The sequence below is a fragment of the Thermobia domestica genome, chromosome 6 (genome assembly GCF_964235325.1).
Source record: "Thermobia domestica chromosome 6, izTheDome1.hap1.1, whole genome shotgun sequence".
Taxonomy (NCBI): Eukaryota; Metazoa; Arthropoda; class Insecta; order Zygentoma; family Lepismatidae; genus Thermobia; species Thermobia domestica.
In genome coordinates this window covers 124,237,382-124,252,749 of record NC_137459.1, presented here as the reverse complement: position 1 = coordinate 124,252,749, position 15,368 = coordinate 124,237,382, and the positions used below count along the sequence as shown (strand labels likewise).

At 36.1% G+C, this 15,368-nt stretch overlaps 1 protein-coding gene across 2 annotated transcripts in view; it reads right to left on the bottom strand.

Annotated features, from left to right (window-relative positions):
• Window positions 1-15,368, bottom strand: part of LOC145688184 (prolyl 3-hydroxylase OGFOD1-like) — a 64,611-nt gene that overhangs the window by 24,809 nt on the left and 24,434 nt on the right. For both annotated transcript variants that reach the window (XM_081762047.1, XM_081762048.1), the window contains exons 5-7: window positions 12,884-12,975; window positions 5,406-5,525; window positions 1,636-1,826 (exon numbers count right to left, since the gene is read on the bottom strand). In XM_081762047.1, coding sequence (XP_081618173.1) covers window positions 1,636-1,826; window positions 5,406-5,525; window positions 12,884-12,975 — 403 coding nt within the window. The remainder of the gene's footprint in view (window positions 1-1,635; window positions 1,827-5,405; window positions 5,526-12,883; window positions 12,976-15,368) is intronic.

Here is a 15,368-nt window from a genome sequence, read left to right as displayed (position 1 = left end):
ATTCCTTCAAGCAACAAACATTACAAAAAGATATTCCTTGGTAAAATAAATTAATAAATAAACATAAAATAAAGACTGGAACGATGAACAATGGAAGAAGACACTGGACCGACGACTCTAAATTCCAAGTATTCACCTTCCAATGTTAGTTCGTTTGTCCTCGTCTCGAAGAGTGCTTTCATACTGACCGTGTAATACTATCAGTAAAGCACGGAGAAGGTAACATCACTGTTCGGGGATAATTCACAGACTACCAAGTAATTTAGTAATTTAGTTCGAGTTAATGGAACAGTGGACAGAAACGTGTTTTACAATGTTAAGGTGAGGCATGGAATTCCACAGGGACGTGGATTTGGGGCAGTAACTTTGTACAACAGGAATAACATCCCAAACTCTTCTAACCTATGCAAGACGCTTACATCAACAAGTTGAATTGTCGCTACCGTCACCGGATTGGTTAGCCATCGAATTCTTGTAAAATGAACTTGGCAAGACTGTATGTAAATAGATGAAAAAGAATACTGAAGGTCTTTGGAAGATTCTTCAGAGCTACTGGAGTGGCTTAGCTTTGCAAAAGTTGAATAAATTAATCAATCAAATGCCTTGAATTTGTAAAACCCTTATCATGGCTAAGGGTCGGTATTTCACTGAACGCAAACATACTTCATTAATTTGTCTCAGTGGAAAATTTATTTCTTATAACTTTTCTTAATTTTCGAAAGTGAGTATTGATGTTTATTTTACACAACAAATCCAACAAACTGAGTTTTGTATGGATTCTTTCTTTTTTAATTTTGAAAAATCAGTACTGTGCTCAAGACTTTCGACAACGATTGTACATAAAGACACACAGTCGATAACCATATATATATATATATATATATATATATATATATATATATATATATATATATATATATATATATTTCGTTCCTTCTTAGTCAGAATAGAGATTGTATATAGCTTCGAATTTATTTTCAAACTACTTTCATCCCGAAAAATCGAGCCTTAGAAAGTTATACTTTCTTTACTGCCATGAATCATTAGGTAGGCGTGGTTGACTTTTTTTTTCTTTCTTTGTTTTTCCCTGCTCACCACGGTAACATTTCGTTTGTTTACTTTCATTTTATAGGCACTTTCTTCGGTCAGATTATTTTAATTGATAATCAAACAGTACAATCCTACTGTCCTCTTGAAGACACACTGCTGTATAACTCACTCACTCTATGGCCCATGGAACCCGGAGGTTCAATGCCGCGTTCATAAAAGCTCTCCACTGACTTCTATCCTTAGCTAACTGGATCCAGTTTCTACTTTGTATTCCTATTTCTGCGAGATCCATCTTAGTATTGTCCTCCCATCTGCGCCTAGGTCTTACTAATGATATATTAATTAAAATTATCTACTATACACTGCTGTATATTATCTAATATTATTCACTAATATTTTACCTTCTGAAAACTGTAATTAATATAATTTCCATTGTACACTGAGCAACAAAGTTGATCAAACTTCGAGTTTATTATGTAAACTGCCCCACGATGCATGCTACATACGCGTAAATACGTGTTCACCGAGGGCAGCGAAATGATGCCTTATATTTTAGCAAAATATTATATATATATATATACCTACCTCAAATTAGGAGGACCCACTGCTCTCCATACAGTCTGATTTTTCAAGCTTTCGACTAGTTCTTCGTACATCCCCACCCTAAGGAAATCGGTCAGAAGCAACTGTGAATATTTTTGAAAACGACGTCTTACTAGGCGCTGAACATCCGGAGACAAATACATAGGATCCACCCATTCGTGGAGCAGAACATCCTAAAATCAAATCAATGAAAAGTATTAATATGTTCTTCCGCATTTTCTCTCTCAAACACATGCATTCAGATACACAAGCAATAATTCAAAACTTCTATTAAAAAAAAAAAAAAATGTAATTGATACTAACTGAGTTGTCCACTCTTCTCATGGGGAGAATAGGTTTATGGAAAACCCTTTAGGATACGCACTTCAATGAAAGTGTAATGGTCAGACGATACTACATTTTTGGCAAAAATTTTGAAACATCCTCCCTCTTCCCTAGAAAACACCCTTCAATCAAAGTGATGTAATAAAAATGAAGCTTTAGACAGATACCAACTATTCTGAAAGTTATATCGCAACGGGAGAGACGTTTTCCCGGCCCTGCAAACTTTTAATACTAATCCCAGTTATTTTGGACAATTTACTTTTTACCCCTCCTCACCTCCTAGCTTCTACGTCGAAAGGGGCTGAACTTGAACTTAAACGGTATCGAGAGTATCATTATTCATATCAGCGACCCCGAAAATTATGGATTCGACATTAATAGGGTGGCGAGCACCAACTGAGAGTAAGTGAAACTGAAGTAGTAACTTGCTAAGAAAAAAGGAAATCGGCGACTTCCAGTCGAGAGTACTGAACTAAAGGAGTAAGTTACTATAGGAATAAATGTTTCATTTACTTCCGAAGTAAATTTATTTACTCTTAACTAGTGGAGAGCACCATCAAAGAATACGCTACTACATTAGTAACTTAAGGACGAAATAAGGCCAAAATTTACTCCTAAGCAGTAGTAGGAGTAAAGTTAGAGAATAAGATGTGTTCTTTAGTTCCTGCGTTTTAAATATCGAATTCTATGGATTACCTGGACTACCAAGGATATATGGAGATGGAGGAAGAGGTAGAAATTCCAAGAATGAGGGCTTTAATGGAGAGAAGAGACCCATTTGCGATGTATAACGACAATGATTTCAAAGAGCAGTTTGGGTTTCGTAAGGAATCTTTTGAGTTACTGCTTGGTATGCTGAGGCGTAACTGCAGCACAATTCTGACAGGAACCATGCTTTGTACCCTAGACTGTAACTTCTTTGTGAATTGCGAATCTTTCGCACTGGTACTTAACAAATTGTAGCAGGGGATCTTAACATCCATCGTACTACTGTTGGAAAAACTATTTAACAGTGTGATACAGTTCAATTGCCTTAAAGCCACTGTATGTGTCCATGCCAAAGAACCAAGAAAATATATCAAGGGACAAAAGGGAATTCTATCGAATTGGGATTGCCGAATGTCATAATGGCCACAGATTGTGTACATATACCCATACGGTTATTTGTGATTTCACGTTTATAACAAAGGCAAATATTTAAAAAAAAAAAAAAAAAAAAAAGTGTACTTGAAATAAATTACTTGAAGAGATCTTTTTCACAAAGTTTATCCTTTTAAATTATTGCTCAAAGTCTTTTCATTTTAATAAGCCTTCTCCGAAATAAATGCAAATGAATTATGCTTCCATCTCTGGAGTTTTTTAAACTATACGTTTGTGCACGTTTATATGTTTGTGGCAAATACTTTCGACAGTGAGATCTCGGAAACTACAGTCTCTACAAAGATGACGTTTTCACTGATCGATTGCAAATTTTGCGTAGATTGTCCAGTTTTAACTTAAAAAAATAAAAAAATATTATTTATTACATTTTTACGGGTACACGGAAAGTGTTGAAATTAAAAAAAAAAAAAAAACTAAAGCATCATATCCTACCTATTATACATTCCAACACCATATAATTGTATATAGGGGCTGCATATCTCTCAGGTGTTTGTTTCATGGCCAAATTATAATGAAAAACGAAGGATAACCATTTCTCCAGTCTAAGTTCAATCTTTATTGTTTGGAGTGTTCTGCCCAATGAACAACATACAGTATATCACTGACATTATAATTGATTGTATGTATAATGTATTAGCTTATTTTAAAATGTATAAAACGATAATCATGCCTGTTGTTCTGTATGGTTGCGAAATATGGTCTCTTACTCGGAACGAAGAACATAGATTGAAAGTATTTGAGAACAAGATCCTGAGACGAATATTCAGACCCAAGATAAACGGGAATAGGGAATGGCGAAATCTTCATAACGAGGAACTACATAATTTATACGGTTTATCCAACATTGTTAGGGTCATCAAATCTAGGAGGCTCAGGTGGGCAGGTGATGTAGCCAGGATGGAAGAAAGTAGGAACGCTTTCAAAATCTTAACTGGAAGACCAGCCGGGAGGACAATATTAAGATGGATCTCGCAGAGATAGGAATACAAAGTAGAAACTGGATCCTATTGGCTAAGAATAGAAGTCAGTGGAGAGCTTTTGTGAACGCGGCATTGAACCTCCGGGTTCCATAGGCCAGAATTACTTAGTTTATGTATTTGCTTATTACATACAACATGCAAGAAGGAAGTAAACACAAATCATCCATGAATTAAAAACTGCAACCGGAAGTAGGCTCAAATCTTGCAAACGGAACGATATATTGAAAAAGTAATCGAAAAGAAATCTCCCCTTTACGGTATCTCTTGCCGATTACTACCAAGACTTCTTTCACAAGTGTTTGCAAAGGGACATGTACAGATGTGAGGAATAACAAGGAGATTCATGCTCATATAGGAATGATGCGCTGTGTAAAGAGCGCAGGTTCAGCTAGTTATTATTATTATTATAGTTTAACGTCCCATAGTTACGCCCTTTAGGCTAAAGATAGATAGGCAGGTGTCAATGAACGTGAATGGCTGATTAGTATTTTTGTGACCCACCGGGAATCGAACCCGGAACCACATGTATCAAAGGCACATGCGCTATCCACTAGATCAGCAGGGTGAGTTAAATAATATTTTCAGAAACAAGCCGGGGTTCTGTATGGCAGACGGCGTCTACTTCCTACCGCTAAACGTGGCTGAGGCCATGTGGTGATGCGGGCCGCAATTTCGTGATATTCTCTTGGTCATATTATTACTCTCGAAGAATAAATTATTGCTATTGACTAGATGGATAATTTAGGTGACCTCGTGCAGCCTATATTACAATGCTGCTCTCGCACGTAAACTCCACTTAACCGTTCCCACATTACACACTACTTAACCAACCATTCACATACGAAGTAGAAAAGGTGTTGAATGAAGTATGGCATGATACTGATCATTAACCACAAATTGATTAGTAACCGATGGACTATCGAATTATACTACTACTGTCCTTTATTCGTCATCGAACCTTTCGCCTGATTCACGCCGAACACACTAACACTCTCCTCAGGATACGGGCACGGGTGTAAGAAGGCTCTTGTCTCAAACGTCATTTGTACGACATATCTTCCTACTGCGCTTGTGGCCGCAACATTCGTCAGTCACTGCAATCCACGTTACCTAACAGTGTACTTACGCCACTACATCCAATTCCTGGAAGATCCAGACCAACGGAATGAAGACTATAGTGGTTCATTTCACCCCAAACTGACGACTTATACCATCAGCCTCACAAAGTATCACATCCAAAGTTCTAATCTAACATGCATCTCATCAGCAAGATATAGGCTTACTCACATCTGCATCTTCCGCAAAGTAGCGAGGTATTAACGGCAAAGTCTTCTGCTCAGTGTCAGCAGCATGGAACCAACCACTTATGGCAAATCGATCCTTATTTCTTGATACAACTTCCGCAACCTGAAGAATGAAGAATCAACACTACGTGAAACTTATGTTTTTACTTAGAATATTAAAGTTATTGCATAATCTCTGAAAACCACAAACGCATACAATAAAACGTACAAACATACAACTATGAAATAACAAAAAAATCAAACCCACTGGAATAGTGTGAACTCAATCTCTTATCTCCTATTTGCCACGTGGCTCTAACTTCTGGTACTTTCATGAACGTGAAGTAATTTGAATTGAAAACATGGAAATTAGCCAAGTGTTTCACTCTGATATAAACATATTAAACATTTTAAATGAAATATGAAATTAGTGCGATTAAAAACTAACCGAACTCTGAGGAAACATAATACTTGAAAAACGCGAAAATACTTACAAGTATTATTGTTTGCAAAATTTTTGAGGTACCTTGGAAAACGTTTCCTACCAATAGAGAGTAACGCCAAATGACACCGCATTTGCTAGAATTGGCAAGAAGTCGAGGACGAAAGAAAGTCAGTACGTTTTTATTCTTCTGTAAGAACAGAATTGCTTAGTAAAAGCACATTTTGCACCAAAATCATACGAAAGTTGCTGTGGTATCTTTAAGCAGCAATTTCCTGGTATTCCTATACCAGAAAAAGCCAATGGTATATATGCTACTGAACCGTTTTCGCAAGACAATGATTGCCGCGTAGTTTCATGTCCAAGCACCAATTGTGCGGCGAACTATTATTTTTTTTCTTCGAGTAAATTCAAAAGTTGGCAACGAACACGTTTCGCCAACTCAATTGATGAAGTTAATGGAAGTCATTTTCAACATTTCATAAAAGTAATCTAACATTTTCGCAGTTAAAATGTATTGTAGTTCATGTAAAATGTAGATATCTTACTGTGCGTAATGTATCTCGTGTATCACTACAATCTCTATATAATTTGAGGAAATTCAGTTCAGAGTTCGGAGATTTTTGAATCGCACTGTCATTGTTGTGCTCCCTGAATAAAATTTATGTTGTTCGTATTCTTACCTTTCTTACTTCAACACACTTAATAGTCCTATACATTGTCTTCATAGGAACAATAGTTTTGAACAGCAGTTTCCAACCTTTACTATTGACTTATGACACACTATAGTATACGCCTGTGATATCGCGACACACTTGTTTGAATTTTATTATAATCAGTGGTCTACGCAGTTTTATCAAGGAGGTTACATTCGATCTCGTATACTTTTAGGAGACACATGATTTTTGTATAGATATTTCTTAATATACTAAATGTTTATTTTTCCACATCTTGCTCAAGGGGTTAAAACCCCGAAATTCAAACCCCCTACCGTACGCCACTGATAATAATGTAAAAAAAAAAAACTTCTAAGCTAAAAATTTCTATAAAGCAGTGACTACGTTGTAATGGATATTTTTGCGGCCATTGGAGCAACCCGGTACAGTCTGTCCCAAAAAGTGATTCTAACGGGTTGATTACATTTAAAATTTCGCGACACAACGGTTGGGAACCACTGGTTTAGAAGATAAGATTGGGGGGGGGGGTTGAAAGTACATATTTCAAAAATTTATTGTAATGGGTAAAATCAATTAAAAGAGTGAAGAAAAACACCTCACACTTATACAACAATATACAAAGGTTACACACAAACTTTGTCCATAAACACAGTACCATGCGGGCCGCTTTTGTACGAGTCGCATGCGTGTTCCATTCCACACACTTCTTCCAACGCTCCGAGAGAGTGTCGACGTACCCTTTGGGTCTAGTGTTCGTGCATTATACTAACATTATTACCAGCTACAATGTATATGACAATGAATGAAGAGTGCAGAGGGAAGAACACGATGTTGAAGGTTATTTTTTCCTGGTGGCGTGATTTTAGTAAATGTTCTCGGGCTATCCGCCAGGTGAACATATCGACATCCGACGTTTCGAATGCAATGTCTGCATTCCAAACGTCGGATGTCAATATCTTCACCTGGCTGATTGCCCGGGAACACTTACTAAAATCTTCGTGCTTCCCATCTTTTCTTTGCAATACTTGCCTTTATTAAACCCTCTAGCCCTTTCTGACTTACCTCACACCTCTTATATCATCATCGTCACATACTAAACACTCCTCAGCCACTGTCGTACAATGTGTAGTTGCTAATGTTAGTAAAGCGCACGACCACTGGACACACAGGCTACATCTGCACAGACTCGGCGCGTTAGAACTAAGCAAAATATGGAATGCGACGCGCAAGCGACTCGTAGAAAAGGGGCTTGAATGTTCTTGAACACTTTTAGCAGATTTTGCTATTACAATATTTCTCTTTTTAATATGAACTTATGAAAATAAATTTATAGGACTACTTTTTTCCGTAGGAAATTTAATGTTAATTTTCTAGTTGAGATCTTTTTTCCGGGACGCCGCATCCTCGGGAACTTTTAGTATGTCGTATAGGACACTACCCCCATAGCTGCGCAAACTTCAAAACAACACAATTTATTTTTTAAGTTATTCCTTCGTTGACTGGACTGTTGTTTCATTTAGACATTTATTGCTTTGTACTATCTGACATATCAGGTTTTGTAAAGTCACTACGTAGTTACTGTCAAAAGTATTCTCACAAGCAAGATATACGTAAATTTAGAACAACATAATTGACTAATTTTACAGTTAAAACAGACTAACGGAGATTATCCAACATGCAGTGCGGATACGACGTTAGTCTTATATAGCCTCTGCACTCAAAGATGTTACTCAATACAAATAATAATAATCATCTTAAGAGAAATAAGGGCTGTACATACCAGGGGTGATTTAAACCATTTTTTTTTAGAGAGTATAAAAGATATGGGTATGCGAAATGCTATAATAAACAGTTCTTATTTTAGGATTGGGACCCTAATGACAATAAAGGTCTGTGCGTAGTAGAGCAAAGTAAAGACTTCTTACTTTTCTAAAAAGCTTCCAGTTACATACAGTATGCGAGGCCGATTTACAACAATGAGAAAGGAAATCGGCCAGGGCTTATATTTAATGATACCATGACCGTACTCGCCTGGGGAAGCTGAGGAAGTCAGGATGGCTGGCTACCGGATTCGAACCCGGGTTCTCTCGATTGCGAAGCAAGAACACTACCATTAGTCTACACTCGCTCAGTTTACACCGTTAGGAACGTATCACTGAACTTTTCATTATATCGTACGCTCGGTGGAAGACTGTCAAAAATACACATTTGCGGGAAAATGAATTTTAAAGTTTGTTATTCTATCAAAATCGCTCCCTGAAATATTTCTGCCATCTAGGAGTTAATTTGTTTAGTTACGTTTAAGCGAAAATACCACCAGGTAGAGTTCGCTTCTCTCTATCCAATGGCGATGATAACTCAAAATTGCCATTTTTTGAGTTCTAAAACCCTTCCACCGGGCGTGCGATATGCTTGCTTGCACCGAAGAAAACTGTTTGTTTCCGATTTACTTACCCTGGGATTGAATCTAAGACCTCTCAATCCTGAAGCTAGCATAATCGCTAATTCAAGACAGGAGTCATGTATCTATAAATACTGAGACGATTTTTTTTCCTCCTATGTCTTTAAAAATAAATAGTAATGAAATCGGAATGAAATATTGTACTTTCAATAAATTACTGAAAATTAGAATGCTCACATGAACGTTGTATCTCTCTTGTGTTTCAAATCTTGTCCAGGTGGAAACAAATTCAACTACGAGATGTAATTTCGGATATTTAATCAATGCATCTTTAATAATTCACGGATTAAGTGATATTTCATAACGTATACTCTTATATTTTAAATATTCAGAAGTGTAGTTTATAATAATATACATTTGAAATTTCGTAACAAGTATGTATTAAAAAGTAATAAAAAAATGTTAATCCATAAATTACTTCAAAATCTATATACCCTTTAGTTATATGTATAAAAAAAGTTTAACATCCCCCGTTTATGTTGTATACTAATCAAAATCTTATAGTACACAAGTGAAACAAATACAGCAAGTGATGTTAATCAGATTATCAATTTAACTTTCTCCTCCGAAAAGAAAAATGAAATGAAATCTTTGAGTTTTACGTCCCACGGTTATGCCGGTTAGGCTACAGGAGACGGTGATGATGAGTGATGAAAGAAATGGTGGAATGAAGAAAGTGGGAGGAAACGGGAGAACCCCGAGAAAACCCACGCACACGGTGTTTGTCCACCACAAAGTTCACTTGGCGGGGGCTGGGATCGAACCCGGGACCCCAAGCACCAGAGGTGAACGCTTTACCACTGAGCCACCGCGGCCCCTCCTCCGAAAAGAAAGGGATGACTTTTTTAAAAATAAACCCTAGTATATAAAGAGCATACTAGAAATATGAACCATTTAAAAGTACATCCGTTGATTTGAGCCACCTGTTCAAAACAACTATACAAGGAGGTGAAAATTACCAGTCAATACTTGTACTCACAACCATAAGCTGAGTAGGTAATTGATATGCAAAATTCATTTCAAGGTGACAAATATAGGCCTTTTTAAAGATATTTGGCTAATTTTTATCATTGACATTTTAAACAGTCGCTACTTTCATCAATATTTTGCGACACTCAGATTCAAGAATGACACGTTCAAGCACAATCGTTCAGGTATTTCCTCAAGTGATGATAGAAACAAATAAATAAAAAATACAATCTCATATACAGGCAGTCAAGAAGTCCCAGAACACACTTTCTTGTCCGAAACGGAAATGTTGGAATTTCCAAAATCACCATTGTACATTATAATAGGATCCTATGTTTAAGGGGATTTCCAGTTCATGCACGCTACCTTGACATCCAACATATTGGATCAAGGTAAAACTTTCAACTAAAAAAGGGGATCATGTGTGATGTCAAATAAAACTCTCTTGAATCTATTGTGTAATCAGGTTTTACGTTTGTTCCTATTTGAGAGATATGAGCACGGACGCTTAAAAAAAAAAAGAGCACTGACAAGAGATGAATAAATAGAAGTGATCCTAACGTCTGGAGACTGAAGCTGCAGTGCAACAGTTGTTTACTAACAACCGCCATACAGGAAGGTCAACGATTTTACATACCAAGGACTGCATTTTAATAGGAAATTCCTTGTAATTGGAAGAGTTATTGACAAGACCCGTAGTGGTAGTCTAACTGTTACTGATAAGAGAATATTGTTTGTAAGTGCAATCAGAAGTCAGCAAGACATTAATTGTATGGACACTGCATGTTAATTAAGTGATATCCACTCCATTTACAATTCAACTCCAGCAGAAACTTTGTAGAAACAACCCTGCCACAGATATGAAGTTCTGCACCTGAGATATGACCAAATATAAAGAGTATATCTCATTTTCTAAGGGCATTTTGTGCAATGATTTTTTTAACAATGGGGAGGTTAACTATCAAAATTATAGGAAGTAGAGTGACAGTGGTGAAAGCCCCCAAATAAGCTGCTTTTATGTGAAGTTGTCCTGTAGTGTGGAAAATGAGATACCCATATTATTGCACCGGTATTTATCGATATCATCATAGATCCATAGCTCTTATACAAATTTCTTGATAGTAAATTTCCAAGTCTGGGAATCGAAACTAGGACCATCCCAATGCATTTCCAATGATAAACCTGTTCCATGAATATGTGAGCATTCACACAAGCTACCACTACAAAGCCGTTGGTACTTAGAATAACGTTAAAAAATTAAAGAAATACCATAATATTTCTTTGATCCCACCACAAAGAACACTAAAACATTCACCAAAAATAATGTCTTTAGAAGAGTGGTCAATGTAAGAACACGTAATGTAGTTATATGACTAACATGGAAGTTTTCTATGGTCGCATGTATCGTTGACATGGGAAAACTGTGTGCAGATCAAAATCCAGATGACTTACTCTTAAAATAATTTAATTTGAATATATTATAATACTACACACTTACGTTGTGACAGATAAAGATATTTAAGAAAGAAAAGAAAAAAAAAAACCACCAAATTAGTTAACGGCACACATTACAAGTTATACATAACATTGACAACATTGTATAAATAGCTAGGTGCAGAATGGATTTCAGCTTCTCCCGCTCTGACTTTCACCCATCATTTAGTCTCAAGCCCAGGGTGATTTTCAGTAAAACCAGTCTCGAAACCCTCGCTATAATTGTTCACACGCGTCGTCTGCAGGAGAGCTCCCATTGGCTAATACAGTTCTACCGCTTTCAGCTTGCTGCCTGAAAGAATAGCTATCAAGACGTTTCCACGGCTTCAGACATAACCGTGTTATAGTCCATGAATAAAGAAATGAATAAACGTCTCATTGCTCAGAAAACTGGCCCAGTAACTCTACTTTACAGAAAAAGTAATGTTCAAATTAATGTAAAATAAAGACTATCACACGGTATTTGGAAATCCTACACAGAACGGTGTTCCTGTTAAATGAAGACGAGACACTACCGTACTATGATACGAGGGTTCGTGAATGGTCCAATATGCAATTTCTTGGTCACTGAATTGAGAGTCGTGGTCCAGTGAATGTCCACCTGACTCAACGCTCTTAATTTTAACTCTGGGCCCCCTCACTTATCCAGATACTTTCGACGCGTGATACTCTATTAAATCAAACGTCTGCAGCTACGCATTGCGCATCACAGACAACACACTTTGTGCACGTACTTATATCAGTGCTAATCCCGTAAAAATTATCCGTGCAGTGACTTTTCATTAGTAATGCAAGTTCTGTTGAATGTCAGTGCTCCCCACTCTCAAGTGACAACAGGTATGTAAAATCCTTTTACATAAATGAATTCAGGGAAAATTACTAACGTTAATGATACCTCCTACGAACCTCTTTAGATCTGAAAACTTACACTACAATCGACTATGGTGGAATTCAATATGGCGATTAGTAAGAGGAAGTACCCTTAAACATAGGACACGTATCCCAATGTACAATAGTGAGCTCGCAATGGGAAATATTAAATTAGTTTCAAACAAGGGTGTGATGGGATTCCTGTTCACTTAGTAAAAGTGTGATCGGGATGATTTGATGATCTCTATAAATCAGTTTCCTTTCATTGTGTATTTCTTCTTCCTTTAGTATTACATTAACACACCAATGTGTAGATTTTAGTTTACATAATCCGTTATCTACAGCCCAATTTCGCACTTTGAAGAAAGAAAATGCTGCATTTACTCCTTTTATATAGGATATTTTTATTAAGTATTCTGTACATAAAACAGAAAACATTTAGTAACGGTTATCAACAGGGGGCCAAACCAATCTTCAGCTCATGGAAAAACGTTAACACAAATAATAATGGTAGGACATCAAATAGGAAGTGCAAAACCTACAAACTTAAAAATCTGTGCACCACCTACCTGGTGAAACGATGTCTCAGAAACTTCAAAAAAGACTAGAGAGTTCCTCTCCGGGACTAAAGATTTATTAACTGTCAAAGGATTACCTTTGTCTGCAAGAGAAAATCGTAATATCATTCCTTGTTCTGCATGATACAGCAAATGAGAAACATCAAACAAAATAATATAAGTACATTTGCAACATTTGATTTTCAAACACGACTACACCCATACATACATGGAATTACATGTCTCAAACTTCATGAACTATGAAATTGCACAAGCAACTTCGTCTTTTTTGATTTGACAATCTTTGATTACTTGAAACTAACGAAATGGTTCTAACTGCTCTTTAATTCAGATATTAAATGAAATACATCCAACAAAATATCATACGTTTATAAAGCACTCTTTACGATGAAAAAGAAGTTAGTTTAAAGCACGTGTGCTATTTTTAATAAAGACTATGAAAATATAGCTGCAGGTTAATAACTTGTGCTTTTCCAACTTTTGTGTTAACAGTTACATTCATACATTATGGCCGCCTAGTAATTTATTTTGTCTTGGAATAGTTGGTACAAAGATCTTTCTTTTTTTACTGCTAGCACTATTTGAATCATCATCTTTCAATCAAGATAAAAACATTAGACTATTAAGAGACAAAACTTGGTTGTGTTAAATTAAAACGATACGATCTTAAATATGTTAAAGGGTATAGCCGGATAAGGGGCTGAAAAGTGCACTTACACTGTTTGCTGTGATTATTGTTTCACAATATTGCCACCCCAACATGGAATTGTATTTTTTCGAATGGTACTACGTCAGGTTATTACATATTTCAGATCTACATATAGAACGAAAACTTACAACTCTCCATTTATTATACAGTGTTGCTAACTAAGGACGCCACAGAATCATAAACAGCGAAAATCAACCTAATTTTGGAGGTTTCTACAATAGGGTGGAGCGAAATGGGGGTCGATTATCAAAAGTTGTCCAACGAAATAACATTAGATGTCAAAAGTTATGTATTGACTACTGTAACATTCGTTATTTCTTTCATAATTTTTGTATTTTATTCCCCAAAAGGGCCAGAGATTTTCCAGTTTTTATGGTTAATTTCGAAATTCCACTTAAAATATTAAAAAGAGTTTTAAAATCCGCCAAATCACTTCACACTAGCTTAAGAAAGAGTTGTGTTCACTACCATAACACCCACGCTTTTAAAATAATTTTCGAGCTTTATCTTATTACCTGCAGGAGTCTTAAAATTTTGGAATTTATACGATAAATCTCAAAATTCATTGAAGACGCTGACAATTTTCAAGAACTGTCAAATAATATCGTACTAGATGTCAAGCCTTGTGCGTTACTAGTATACTTTCGATGATTTTTTAAAAATATTTTTCCTTCATCTTCGTTATCTCCAAGTTTTAAAATACAGTTTCAAAGTAGTATCTAGAAATACATTGAGCAAAGTATTAGGATGCATTATGTGAATTGAACAATTTTGCATTGAAATTATTTTTGATATGCATCTCTTTCCTCGTTCCCAGAACCAGCCAGGACTCACCAGGAGGTGGTGGCTGCACGTAGAGTTCCGTCTATGCTCATTCCATCTACACTACCTTTGGAAATTAACTCGTTGGTTTGTATTCAAATTTTGTTTCGAATGTGGACATAAGTGACATATCCAAAAGTCTTGCTCTGATAAATCCATCTGGAGCTAAGACACCACACTTCAGACGATGCTTCGGTAACCATTTTAACGCACCTCTCGACCGCTTGGGTATGACATGGCAAGTGGAAAACAGGCGGAAGGACAGATGAAACTTAAACATATTTGTAGATCCTCTTCCAACAAACACCTCGTCATTGGTGGCTTGGTTACTCCGTAAAAGAAAGTGAATGGGAGTATGTTTGAAACGGAGGCTGGATATCGACAAATTAGTGAAAAAAAAAAAAAAGTATCTTCATTACTTTATGTTGTGGGTCCAGGTAAATAGCAACGTTGCATTTTCAGTGTACAGCCCAAACGGCTCATCCGATTATTATTAAAAAAAAAAAAAAAAAAAAAAAAAAAAATCCACTTTAGACTGAAAACAATATATTTGGAGACTGTTTCCCCTCTTACATTTTGTTGTAACTCTAATAATAGCAGAGTTACCCTATGTTAGGGGCTTTTGAAACAGCCAATATTTTCTATATATATATATATATATATATATATATATATACCGGTATATATATATATATATATCAGAAATCTCGCTTTTCCTTAGCAACAACCGAGAATACCAGCAATCACCGCTATGAACTGATAAATGCTGGATATAGAAATTCTAGTACCAGTAACTTCATCCATATTGACTCTGGAACGATTACTTCAGTAACCAATACTTTTCTCACTCGAGTATATACTTATTTATTAAAATTAAAGTATGTCGCAAGAGTTTAAATAACATGTGATGAAGATAACGTAAAGTTATTGAAACTAAGCCTTTTT